Source organism: Heterodontus francisci, chromosome 19 (assembly GCF_036365525.1).
Source record: "Heterodontus francisci isolate sHetFra1 chromosome 19, sHetFra1.hap1, whole genome shotgun sequence".
Taxonomy (NCBI): Eukaryota; Metazoa; Chordata; class Chondrichthyes; order Heterodontiformes; family Heterodontidae; genus Heterodontus; species Heterodontus francisci.
Window position 1 is genome coordinate 86,125,077 of NC_090389.1, and position 14,428 is coordinate 86,139,504.

Consider the following 14,428-nt stretch of genomic DNA (forward strand, 5'->3'; position numbering starts at 1 on the left):
TGTTTCAACCAGTGCACTAGGAGAAAACTTTACCCATCTTCAAATATTGCCAAGAGACTTTCAATATCCACCTAAGTGAATGGCCTATATCTCACTCAAAGAACAGAACCTCTGTTCTGTTGGCCTGGATGCTGGGCTCAATTTTGTGGCATAGCTGGAGCCCACAGCTCTGGATCTCTTAAGAGCCCTACCAACTGTGCCAACCTGGTACTTTAAACGTTGAAGAGGGTAGAAACAAATGAAGCAATCTACCTCCTTCACCTACCCACAATAAAAGTCACATTGGCGTAATGGGTTCAGGTATCTCACTCACCTCTCAGTTAGAAGGTTGTGGGTTCAAAAATCAAAGCTGACACTCCAAGTGCAGTGCTGAGGGAGTGCTGCACTGTTGGAGATGCTGTCTTTCAGATGAGATGTACTGGAGTAAAGCAGAGATCTGAGGATTGTAGGACTGGAGGTGGTTAGAGATGGGGAGGGATTTGAACACAAGGATGAGGATTTTAAATTTGAGGCTTTGCTGGTCCGAGAGCCAGTGTAGGTCAACAAGTATGGGAGATGGGAGAAGGGGACTTGGTATGGGCCAGGAGTCATTGTGTATATAAAAGTATTTTATTAAATGTTGTTCTCATGACTAAGAAATTTGCAGTTGGTACAAAAATTGGCTGTGTGGTTGATAGTGAAGAAGAAAGCAATAAATTGCAAGAAGATACCAATGGCTGATCAGCTAGGCAGAAAAGTGGCAAATGGAATTCAATCCACAGAAGTGTGAAGTACTGTATTTGGGGAGAGCAAACAAGGCAAGGGCATACACAATAAATGATAGGATACTGAGAAGTGTAGTGGGACAGAGGGACATTGAGTGCATGTCCACAGATCCCTGAAAGTAGCAGAACAAGTGGATGAGGTGGTTAAGAAGACATACAGGATACTTTCTTTTATTAGTCGAGGCATAGAATATAAGAACAAGGAGGCTACACTTGAATTGTATAAAATATTTGTTGGGGTACAGCTAGAATACTGCATACAGTTCTGGTCACTGCATCGTAGGAAGGATGTGGTTGCATGAGAGAGGGTACAGAGGAGATTTACAAGGATGTTGCCAGGAATGGAGAGGTTTAGCTATGGAAAAAAGTTGGATAAGCTGGGGTTGTTTTCTTTGAAACCAATGAGGCTGAGGAGAGATTTAATTGAGGTCTATAAAATTGAGGTCTGGTGGCAGTCTGGAACTCATTGCCTGCAAGGGTGGAAAAGTCAGAAACCCTCACTGCATTTAAAAAAAACACTTGGATATGCAATTGAAGTGCCGTAACCTACAGGGCTACAGACCAAGAGCTGTAAAGTGGGATTAGGCTGGATAACTCTTTCGACTGGCACATGAATGGCCTCCTTCTGTGCTGTAATTTTTTAAAATGTCTCTACGTCCATGTTAAACTCAAGTCCTATCTGCCCTTCCAGGAGAATGTAAAAGATCCCACGGCACTATTTCGAAGCCGAGCAAGGGAGTTACACCTGGTGTCCTAGCTAATATTTATTCCTCAATCAACATCACAAAAACAGATTACCTGATCATTATCATATTTTGTTTGTGAGAGTATGCTGCTCTCAAATTGGCTGTTATAATTCCTATATTACCATAGTAACTTCACTTCAAAAGTACTTAATCGGCTGTAAAGTACTTTGGGATGCCTTGTGGTCGTAAAAGGTTCTATATTTAAAATGTGAAATAAAATTAGATTTAGTAAATTTGTGTTTTATAACAGTTGTGGATAGCATAGTAGATCCTTCACCAATCCCCTCTACCGCACTATTTTTTTCTGTGTAAAAATTAGTTATACAATTAAAAAGCCAACACTGACACGATGGGCCGATTGGCCTCCTGTGCTCTGTGATTCTATGAAAAGTAGTCCATCACTTTTTTTACAGTCTGAGTACAACTGGTATCATCCTTCAAACAGTTCACCTGGAAGACTCCCCTCAGTACTTCATGTAATAATATCATGAATCCATTTAGAAAGAGCATGTATATGATTTTGGTGCAAATACGCAGAAACCCCACCTCAGCTCACCAGGTATCGTAATAAAAGGGAATTGTGTGATCCAGAAACAACAGCAGAATATTGCCATAATTTAATGATGGTTCTGGAACAGTCCCCATGCCAGGCACTAAAATTTCCGGCAATATTAAAATACTGTGAATGCTGGAAATCTGAAATAAAAACATAAAATGCTGGAAATACTCAGCAGTCTGGCAGCATCTGTGGAGAGAGAAACAGAGATAATGTTTCAGGTCTGTAACCTTTCATCAGAACTGGGAAAAGTTAGAAATGTAATAGGTTTTAAGTAGGTCAAATGGGGAAGGGGATAAAGAACAAGAGCAAGTTTTTCTAACTTTTCCCTGTCTGAGTTTGGATCTAAACAAATGACTTTATGTGTAGATAGCATTTATTTCCAAATAATACATGACTTATGCAAAGATTTGATGAATTCTGGCATGTTGAGGTCAGGATGTATGTATTGGAAAGGATTAGTTGACCTGCAGGACAGTCATTTAACCATATGTATGGTTTCAAGTTCCTAAAATTCACAAGTTTTACTTACAGATCTGTGTTAGAAGCAAAAGGTTGTTATATTTGGAAGGATTCTTCATGATTGTGTTTATTGAAAATATGACAAGCAAGCAACTGCAGTGTTAAATTCACGCTTCTTTGTAAACGGAATTGCATCAATATCAGTAAGATAAACCTTTATGTGTATTAATAATTTGCACCTTTAAAATGGTTTATAACTACCATACCACTGTCAAATCTTTCCCATTTGGATAAATATTTAAATTCCCACTCCTTGCAGTAGTCTCACAATGATAAATTGGGATTCCCCTTCTGAGGTTTGAAAACTTGCTGAAACACCAAACCCGTTGAGCCGAATAACACAGTGTTCAGTGTTCATATTTGTGAACTGAACGGGATGATGCAGAAGTAGGATTGGCCATTTGACGGGGTGGTTTTGCGCCTTTGAAGCAGAAAAATTATAGTTTAATGTTCTTAGACTGTCACGTATTTAACTAGGAATCAACGCTTATAAAATCAAGAAATGTGATGCCATTCTTTCAGATGAAATGTCTTTTTACATCAACTGCTTCTCCAGAGAAAGATCAAGCAGATTGCACGTCAATGTCTGTCAAGCTGTCCCCAGGAAATCAATACCCCTGACATTGCAATCCTATTTAAAGCCAAGAAGCCCACTACTGCATTACACAGACTGACTGGATAATCATTTCACGGGCTTCAGGCTAGTGTGTAGAATTAAAATGAGAAGTGTTGCAAGGACACACACAAGTAATCACTAAATGCCTCAGAGTAAGACGCTTGGGGATTTCCTTTGCATTGCTCTGACGTATACAGGAATTAATCATTTTATTTAATAAGCTGCTTTACAAGAGTGATATTCGCTGCTCCCTGAAGCCTGTCTTCCAGTATCACAGGATGCTGAAAGGAGACTGAAGCAGCAAGATCGCCTCTTTCGCCCACCTGACCAGCAGGCTGCTTCTGCACAAGTGGACCTCCTCGTCTCTTCTAAACACACACACTAAAATTTGTCTTTGTCCTTGACAGAGAGGAAGTTGTCAATCCTTTATGCCCTGCATCTGACTTCAAAGATAATCGGTTCTGGGAACTGTGTCATTGACAGTAATACCCACAGTGATCATGCAATGTAAAACAATAGTCAACCTGAAATCATTTTAGAAACAATCTGAAAATTTGGCCGACCCCTTAAAATCTTCTCATGGTCCCCTAGGTGTCGGTGATCTCCCAATTGAAAATTTAAAAAGGAAAATGCTGGAAACGCTCAGCAGATCTGGCAGCATCTGTGGAGACAGAAACAAAGTTAAGGCTAGTTAGGCCACAGCTGGAGTAGTGTGTACAGTTCTGGTCACTGCACTATAGAAAGGATGTGATTGCACTGGAGAGGGTGCAGAGGAGATTCCCCAGGATGTTGCCTGGGCTGGAGCATTTCAGCTATGAAGGGAGACTGAAGAGGCTATGGTTGTTTTCCTTAGAGCAGAGAAGGCTGAGGGGGACATGATTGAGGTGTACAAAATTATGAGGGGCATTGATAGGTTAGAGAGGAAGAAACGTTTTCCCTTAGCAGAGGGGTCAATAACCAGGGGGCATAGATTTAAGGTAAGGGGCAGGAGGTTTAGAGGAGATTTGAGGAAAAAAAATGTTCACTGAGAGGGTGGTTGGAATCTGGACCGCACTGCCTGAAGAGGTGGTAGAGGCAGGAACCCTCACAACATTTAAGAAGTATTTAGATGAGCATTTGAAGCGTCCTAGCATGCAAGGCTATGGGCCAGGTGCTGGAAAATGGAATTTGAATAGTTAGGTGCTTGATGGCCGGCACAGACACACTGGGCCAAAGGGCCTGTTTCTGTGCTGTATAACTCTATGACTCCATGTTTCAGGTCTATGACCTTTCATCAGAACTCCAGTTGAGAATCCCTGCAGGAGATGACTTCCCAGATTTTACAATGTCAGTGAGAAAGTTCAGAACTAATGAAAATAATTTAAAAAGAGGGCTCATTTTCCCTTGCTCTTCTTCATTGTCATCAGTATTGCTCACCTCCAGCAGCTCAATTAGCTGCTCAACTCCTCAGTGACATTTGATACTATGGCTACTTCCCTTGATAGTCATGGCAGAGTGTGAGGGAGCTGTGTAATCTCTCATAGCAATGCACTGGTGTTGGGGTGGTATACTCCTACAGCAACTTGGCTGACAAGAGGCTACCACATTTGGGTAGTGAGTGTAAGGGATGACTCTTGCTTCGATTTGAACCTACTTTTGCCTTTTATCGCACTGCTGTCCCTTGGCTAAGGGTAAGAAAAGATGGCAAGCAGCAGATTGGGATAGAGAAACGTTGATTGAGATCGGGAGAAGTGTTTCTCCACACCCAGAAACAATGGGTGAATAAAGAAGGAAATCAGATTATTCACAGCTTTCAAAGGCTTGGTTGTATCTAATGATGAGTTTTGCTGTGTGAAAAGTGGCTGAACAGGTACTTATTTTTCCACGAGATTTTTTTTTGAAAAGCTTTTATTTTGTTGATTAGGTGGTTTGAAATTGATCTTAGTCCCCTAATCCTGCTTAGCGCCAACACATCGAACCCCGATATAAATTAAACGGGTTCCATAAAACTTTACGTTGATACAAGCGGTAGCCTCTGTTCAATCCACTTAGCAATCAAGGAGATAACTTCGGCAATGATTTCTGGCAACTCGTTTTGGAGCTCATGAAAACAATCATCGAAGACCTGTAAGAAATTCAGAAGGGAGAGATGACATTGATTAAATAACAACACAAAGGTTGACATTGAACCAGTGCAATAGCACTCTTCAGGAACCTTTCGATAATAGTGCTCCATGTACACTGAATTATTTTTGTTATTATGAAGGCGAAAATGAAAGTCATTTTTTGACCCAGTGAGATTCCCACAACCATGAATAAGATGAATGGGCCATTAATCCATTCTTAGAGATGTTGTTTCAGGGAGGAATGTTGGACAGGATGCCCTGTTCCTCTTCAAATGGTGCTGTGATATCTTTAGTATCCCCCAGAACCATTGGAACAGATGTATAGGAACTTGATTTAACATCTCATCCAAAGGACCAGACCTCTGGTTCTGCCAAAGTGTAAATACTGGCATAGACCTTTTGGGCCAAATGGCCTATTTCTGTACTGTACATCAATGTACCTCTATTACCTCACTGAAGCATCAGCTTAGATCATATGTTTCAGTTCTCCTTTTGTGGGTCACAGGCAAGAAGGCTATTAACTGACCCAATCTTGTTTTGGTGCATCTTTTAGATTAATTGATAAACTCAATCCATTCCATTGGAGTCGAGAATCCAATGGGATGGATTCTTCATACACTGTATAAGTAAACAGTGCCAATGGAGAGGGTGGGGGCCTGTGGGGCCACTGCAGGTGAGTAAAGGAGAGAAGGGGGAGTCGTGCTGAGCTGTCTGATGATGGCTATCAGCAGCGGACCCTGAGGCTGGACAGCACTGGGTCACTAACACCATCCATGGACTGGGTATGTGCCACACCACCCATTGGGTATAACAGGCGAATCACATTTGGGGTGGGGGACTGGAGTGTAAGGAAGATCCCAATGTAGGAATTTCACCTGGATTAGTTAAAAGAACTGTAGAACTGACCAAGAGGGCACGCTGGGAAGGACCATCTGTTTGCACCTCTATGACATCAGCCAACCTCACCCCTGTCTCAGCTCAATACTGCTGAAATCCTCATCCATGTCTTTGTTACCTCTAGACTTGACTATTCCAGTGCTCTCCTGGCTTCCCATCTTTCACACTCCATAAACTTGAGCTCATCCACAACTCTGTATCCTAACTTGCACCAGGTGCTGTTCATCCATCAACCCTGTGCTCATTAACCTTCATTGGCTCCCGGTTAAGCAATGCGTTGATTTTAACATTCTCATCCTTGTTTTCAAATCTCTCGATGGTCTTGCCCCTCCCTAGTTCTGTAATCTCCTCCAACTCTGCAACTCTCAGATCTCTCTGCTCCCCCAATTCTGGCATCTTGTGTATCCCTGATTATAATCGCTCCACCATTGATGGCCATGCCTTCAGCTATCAAGGCCCAAAGTTCTGGAATTCCTAAAGGTCTCTGCCTCTCTACATCTTTCTTCTTTAAGACACTAAAAACTTATTCCTTTTGACCAAGATTTGGTCATCTGGCCTACCCAGAAGGAAGAAACAGTTCAATCTAGATCAAATTTCAAAAGGTCACAACTGGTCTCAACTGATTTTAAACTGGAGGCAACTAGAGGGAACTGAGTTAACTATCTCATGTGGCTCGGTGTCAAATTTTGTTTGATAATCACTCCTATGAAGCGCCTTGGGACATTATATCATGTTTAAGGTGCTATATAAATGCAAGTTGTTGGCCAAATTTCGAGAAGTATTCTGCAGTCTGTCTGGAAAACTAGGAATAAGGGGGCCTTGAAAGACTGGGAAACCATCAAAACTGCCATTGCTGTAGGTACCATCAATCTGTGTAATCATGGAAAAGAGAAAATGGAAATTTACTGAAATTGGATACTTTGTCAGCAAAGAGGGTGTAAATGTCCGTGGATTATTAACCTTTCAGTGTTCACAAAATGTGAGAATCGGTTATACAAAGTTTTGCTTTGTATTACTGATTTAAAGATTATATGCATCTTTATCTATAAACTTGTACAGTTTAATTTAATGTAACCGTTAGTTAGAAAAGTTTATAGTCTTGGTTGATCTCACATTTGATCACACAAACAAATATCTTACACCAGTTTAACTTGGCTTTTACTTCAGGGAAACATGCATCACCTTAAATGTCTTGTCTGTGCTGGCCACCTTCCCGTACATGATGTAGGACCCCCTGATGTCAGACAGTTTGTCCTTTTCACCATGTAAAATCAGCAACGGCATCGTGATGGTAGGAAATAGTTTCTCAACCTTGCACAATGCAGTTAACACCTCAAAAGCGAATCTCACCCTGATAGCTTCATGGCAGACGAGAGGGTCACTTATGTACTTCATCACCTGCAAGAGCCAAAATATTTTACATCTTGTTCTAACTTCAACAGAGCAGCAATGTAACTTAGCATCTAATCAAAACATTTGAAACCAAAGCGGAAGAGAAATTGTTTGCAGTTTTTTAGAAATTGCGAAGCCATGTCAGAGGCCCAAGCTAAGAAGACAAGATAAACGTGCTATATTTTCTATGTAATTCTGTGTAAACACAGATGCACTAGGCAACCAAGCTTTGGTTTGTTCGCGATAAAAGTGAGTTAAAGTAAGAAAGTCATCCAGACCAGCAGGAAAAGCATTAAGAATGAAACAGGCAGAACATTGGCAATTGGAGCATGAGGTGAGGAGATATAGGCAGAACATCAGGAATTGGATAGGCAAGAATGGAGAGGCAAATGCAGTGCACCTCAGCTTTGCTCTTCAATAGTTACACCTAACTTGGCATTTACGCCTCAGTATTGACTCCAGCTTTAACTTAGCCAAGACCACCTCCTTTTCACCTCCTCCTCAGCACCATCTCCACTCTCAGGCACCACTAATTACAGGCTTGCAACATCTTGGAGAAGTTTCTGATCTTGGCTCTGAACGGAGGCAATATGAACTGAACCAAACCAGTCCTGAGGCAGGTACGATAAATATTGCATTTTAGTATATACCATTTTAGTCCCCCATCCTCTTGATGAAATCAGTTTGTGACCTTACCACCCACTATCCTCCAATTCTACAAATCACCCTGTCCCAACCCACCCCCAGAACTCCCTTTTCCTCTGACTCTGGCCACTTGCACATCTCCCCACATTCCCCCACTAGTAGCTTTCATCACTTAATTGTGTACTTTTGAAGTGTAGTCACTATTGCAAACAGAGAAGTTGTTTTTTTTTTAGTGAAGATGATTGAGGGATAAATAGTGGCCAGGACACCAGAAATAGTTCCATATGATCCTTCACTTCAGGCTGTCCAACATACGGCCCGTAGGCCAGGATCCAGCCCGCGGGTGTATCCGGGGCCGTTCCTCATCCTTGCAGGGCTCCGTGACTGGAGATGGGAAATTTCTCTTTGTCTTCTTCTTGCAGACTGGCCTTTTTAAAAACATCGGCTGAGTTTCACAGCTGATAGCTGCTGAAGCAGGAATGCACTTCCCAACTTTGACAGTTTCAGGGTTTTCCGACTTTTTTTAAAAGCCCGCCGGAAAACCCCGATTCTGTCCAATGTTGGGAAACGCGTTCCTGCTTCAGCAACTATCAGCCGTGAAACTCAGCCTGATGTTTTTAAACAAACTGACCAACCACAAAGCTGCTATGCTGAGCGCTCCCACTCATTGCTCCCTCCTCTCTCTGTCTCCCCCTCTCTCTGTTTGCAACTGTCAGAGAGAGAGGGGGAAAACAAAGAGAGAGAAGGGTGAACAGAGAAAGGGGGGGAATGGAGAGAGAGGAGGAACAGAGAGAGGGGGAGATAGAGGGTGCGGAACACAGAGTGAGGATGACACTGTGGGGGGAACACAGGGAGAGAGAGTGAGAGAGATCAAGATCGCTCCTGACAGATGGGCATCTATCCAGAACCCACTGCATTGCTACATCAAGTGTGCGGGCAGAGATTGACTACTTATGCAAGCAAAAACAATGCCGGGTATGGCACTAATTCAGTTTTCAATATAGTGACAAGATAATGGGCACGGGGTTGGGGGATGGGTGGGGGGGCAGCAACAAACTATGTTGAAGGTTGGTCACACTTTCAAAGTCACAGACCTGTAGCCAAACTGCTACCAAAGATATGTCCTTCAGTCCAGAGTGTTGCACAGACCAGATCTTTCTGTTTTCTACTGCTGGTGAATCCTAACTATTGCCAGGCAGCATCTCGGGGGTTCATCTGACCACCTCTGAGGAGGAGGAGGGAACCTCAGAGCGTGCAGCAACACATTCTTGTCCAGCAATGATCATCAGCTCAGATATAGTCATCTCAGTTGGGCAAATTGTGCATAGAGATTTGGGATCACAACCTGGTTCTAGCACAAGTGCTGGACCAGCTGCTGGAGGCAGTTTCAGCCGAGGCCTCTGACACTCAGAGGACTGTGGGAGATCAGGCCAATGCTGAACCCCAGGTTGATGATGAGCCTCTGGAATTGTCCATTAGGCAGCAGATGCTGCAGGTGCAGCACGAGGTGCGTGAAAATCTGGTGGAGATACCAGAGGGCATGCGTGCTCTGGCTCGGACTGTGGAGGAGTCCGTCCAGGCCAGGAGTGCTGCCATGTCCCTCTCGTCTGTGTGTCTGGCTTCCTCCATTGACCGATTGGTGACTCTTCGGGAAAGCCAGCTGCAGCAGACCAACCAGTGGCTGTTGGAGGTCTGCGCTGACCTGCACGCCATTGCTTTGCCACCAAGCTCAATGCATTAGTGTCAATATGAGAGGGGGACGGGGCACCTGGGGTCTCTTCCAGGTTCTCATGCTTCTTAGGTCAGTAGGGAGGCCCACGTGTGCCTCGTGACAGTGGCGGAGCAGCAGCAGTCTGCATCTGGGGGCTCCTCTCAGGGCGCTTCTGATGTGGACAGCAGCTCCTCTGCCCCAATGCCAGTGACAATAGTGCCTCAAATTGCCAGGAGGACAGAGGGTGTTCCTGAAACTGCTCAGGTTCATCTCAATATGCCAGGCCCCTCACAGCCTTGGGTTGCCAGAGGATGGCCGCCAACGTCATCCCAAGCCACTGGGCAGTCTGATCAGCCGTCTGCCTCTACAGTAGCTGGCGGCGAAGGGGGATCGACGTGTAGGAGCACTCAGAAAAGATTTAATAAATCACTAACAGCAGTCTGGTTTCACTGATGTGATTTTGATTAATGTTAATATCTGATTAGCTCACATGAACTTTATTAAATTTCTCTTTTTGCTTATGAATGTCTCAATGAACTGCTGATGTCCACAGTGATATGTATTTTTGTGATATGGAGACTTGAGGGGTGGTGGGTGGCGTTGCACCAGTGGACTGTGCTGTGTGAGATGAGAAGATGGACCATTGCCAATGTGCTAAGTGCTGATGGGTGAGTGCTTTTGCGGTTCCAGCAGACCTGAATGCCTTCAGCGAGATTTACATGTCGATCGTTGCCAGATGAAATGTCTGATGAACTGCAGGTCAGGAGAAGCGCCTGAGTATTAGAGATTCCCGAGCCTCCCTGGCACTGAACTACTGAGACTCTCCAAGTGCTTCCACAAGCTGTACAGGAGGCTGCACCTCCTTTTCATCAAACCCTTCACCCTCCTTGTCTGAGGAAGCCTCATGCTATACCATGTTCTCATCAGCCAGGCCCTTTCCCTTCTGCAGCGCCAGGTTATGTAAGGCGCAGCAGACAACCACAATCTGAGATACCCTTACTGGCTAATACTGAAGGGCACCACCCGAGCGATCCAGGCACCTAGATCTCATCTTAAGCAGACTGATGGTCTGCTCGATGGTGACTCTGGTCATGGCATGGCTCACATTGTAATGTTCTTCAGCCTCAGTCCGTGGGTTCCTCACAGGTGTCATCAGCCATCTCTTCAGTGGGTAACTCCCTGTTGCCAAGGTATCCATTCTTTCAGGCACTCGGGGGTTGAAAAGCAGTGGCACCTGGGAGTAACTGCTTTCAGGATAACGAGCACACACCTGCATTGTACTTTTGTGGTGATCACACACAAGTTGGACATTGAGCGAGTGAAATCCCTTACGGTAAATGAAGGTCCCTGGCCAGCCTGCAGGAGCTCTGATGGCATTCAGTCAATGACTGTTTGGACCATGGGGAATCCAGCGATGCCGCTGAAGCCTCTGGATTTCTCAGCCTAACTGTCTGCATCAGTTTTAAACTTGAAGTATTGGCTAACCCTCCTGAGTATGGCATCACTTACAACCTTTAGGCAGCAATGTGCAGATGATTTTGAGATGCCACACATGTCTCCTGTGGCAGCCTGGAATGAACCTGATGCACAGAAGTTAAGGGCGACAATGCTCTTGAGAGCCACTGGCATCAGATGGCCACCCATGTGGTAGCAGCCGACCTCTGCTGCCATCATCTCACACAGAGATGTCATAGTCTCTCGAGACAGGCGCAGTCTTTTAAGACACTGGTGCTCAGACATCTGTAGAAAGCCCGACTGCTGCTGGTACACCCTGCCTACTGGGTAGCCTTGTCTCCTTGTAGGTCTTTGAGCCGAGTCCACTCTGTGGCCTTCTGTCCCTCCCCCATCACTAGGCCTGCAGGTCACTGTTGTCCTTGGCCGCCTGCGTGCCTCTCCCTCCTTCTCTAGATCTCTTCCTCATTGGAGGACCCGCCTCCAGAATGGACAATGTCCATGACAGCAGTGTGCCAAATATGTAATGGGGAGATTCATGCAGGAAAGGCTATCTTACCTCCTGGTAGAAATCTCAACAGCTCTGGCCTTGCCAGGAGTATCACTCACTCAAGTGAGCCCTGGTGTGCCAACAATATCAGCTCAGAACTCTAAATGCAATGTTACCTTAAAGACACAAAACTCACAAAAGCCAGTACCTCAAGCGCCTTCCTTGGAAGAACCGTTGATGCTTATTTAAACCTGCCAAGTCCCCGACCATCCTCCCACTGTCCCATGTGGCCTGTGTACATACTGTAAAATGGGGCAGGGGGTGTGAAATTGCAGTTTATTGCTTTTTTACTTGCCTCATTTGGCCTTTAATTGACTTTAATCAGATGGCGAGCGGAGTTCCCATCTCCTCTGCCATCCAACGAGCATAAAATGGTGTTATGGCATCATGACATCAGGCACCCAATCTGACGACATCACGTGCCATTTTAACTCCACCTGTCTCTGAGGACGCCCGATTTCTCGAGGTAAAATTCTGGTCATTATCTTTTAAATGCTCATTGATCCGGGATAGATCCCTGGAGATCCCAAAGATCTTTCAAAGAAAAGCAGTGAGCTGGTTGTGAAAATGTGTAGCTTACTGCACCAGAAAGCCATAGATTCAGAATCAATGGAGATAGTTAAGATACTTGCTTTGGATGGAAGGGGACCAGGGATGTGGAGACCAGACAGAAAATTGGAATTAAAAAGCTGCCATGGCCAACAAAATGGTGTTACAGGATTGATGGGCCGAATGGCCAACTGCTGTTCCTGTATTTGCTTCAGATGTAACTTGGGAAGTTTTACTACATTAAGGAAAGGTGTTGTTGGTAGAAATGCATCTCTGCTTAATTGACCTAATGTAGTGGATTAAGTGAGGAAAGCAGTCAAAGTGTCAGCTGCCAGTTCATGCTGTTCTGGTGATGAATTGAACTCAACTAAGTCCTCACATAGAATCCATTAAATTCTTTATTCAAATGCAAAAAGAAAAATAAATCACTGCAAACCTACCTGTTCGTCATCTCTTGATATTGCAGATGGATCGATGTATCCCAGAGGTATGTTTGGCAGGAAATTATTCACCATTTTGGAAATGAACATCTAGAGAGGAGAGAGCAAAGCAAGTCTGGATAAGTCTATGCCCTTATTTGGGTGCTTTTGCCCTTGACAGGATGGAGACACAATGTGTCAAGCTGACAGGTGAAGGGTATATCTACAAATTAATGCCCTGGTTCAGTGCGATTATCAGGTGCTTAGCTATAAAGGTCATTCAAGGACTCCCCATTCATTGGGATGAAAAACTATTGGGGGGAGCGGGAGTGGAGAGCTTTTACCTCCAATGGAACTGTGACCTGGGTTGGCAAATTCCACGAGAGTAAAACTATTTCAAAGATGTGAATGGCCCATCCCTAATTGCCCTTGAGAATGTGGTGGTGAGCTTCTTGAACCACTGCAGTCCATGTGGGGTAGGTACACCCACAGTGCTGTTAGGAAGGGAGTTCCAGGATTTTGACCCAGCGACAGTGAAGGAACGGTGATATTGTTCCAAGTCAGGATGGTGTGTGACTTGGAGGGAAACTTGCAGGTGGTGGTGTTCCCATGCATTTGCTGCCCTTGTCCTTCTAGTTGGTAGAGGTCATGGGTTTGGAAGGTGTTGTCTAAGGAGCCTTGGTGCATTGCTGCAGTGCATCTTGTAGATGGTACACACTGCTCCACTGTGTGTCGGTGGTGGAGGGAGTGAATGTTTGTAGATGGGGTGCCAATCAAGCGGGCTGCTTTGTCCTGGATGGTGTCGAGCTTCTTGAATGTTGGAGCTGCACCCATCCAGGCAAGTGGAGAGTATTCCATCACACTCCTGATTTGTGCCTTGTAGATGGTGGACAGGCTTTGGGGAGTCAGAAGGTGAGTTACTCGCTGCAGGATTCCTAGCCTCTGACCTGCTCTTGTAGCCATGGTATATATATATAATATGTCTATTCCAGTTCAGTTTCTGGTCAATGGTAACCCCTAGGATGTTGATAGTGGGGGATTCAACGATGGTAATGCCACTGAATGTCAAGGGGAGAGGGTTAGATTCTCTTTTGTTGGTCATTGTCTGGCACTTCTGTGGTGCCAATGTTACTTGCCACTTATCAGCCCAAGCCTGGATAGTGTCCAGGTCTTGCTGCATTTCTACATGGACTGCTTCAGTATCTGAGGAGTTGTGAATGGCACTGAACATTGTGCAATCATCAGCGAACATCCCAACTTCTTTTTTTTTTAGAGATACAGCACTGAAACAGGCCCTTCGGCCCACCGAGTCTGTGCCGACCATCAACCACCCATTTATACTAATCCTACACTAATCCCACATTCCTACCACATCCCCACCTGTCCCTATATTTCCCTACTACCTACCTATACTAGGGGCAATTTATAATGGCCAATTAACCTATCAACTTGCAAGTCTTTGGCATGTGGGAGGAAACCAGAGCACCCGGAGGAAACCCACGCA

General features: G+C 44.6%; 1 protein-coding gene across 1 annotated transcript in view; it reads right to left on the reverse strand.

Moving 5' to 3' along the window:
* Window positions 1-5,194: 5,194 nt before the first annotated feature.
* The window catches only part of LOC137380351 (monoglyceride lipase-like), an 87,235-nt gene continuing 78,001 nt past the window's right edge, over window positions 5,195-14,428 (reverse strand). Inside the window, exons 6-8 of the mRNA XM_068052279.1 lie at window positions 12,946-13,035; window positions 7,389-7,604; window positions 5,195-5,308 (exon numbers count right to left, since the gene is read on the reverse strand). Coding sequence (XP_067908380.1) covers window positions 5,195-5,308; window positions 7,389-7,604; window positions 12,946-13,035 — 420 coding nt within the window. The remainder of the gene's footprint in view (window positions 5,309-7,388; window positions 7,605-12,945; window positions 13,036-14,428) is intronic.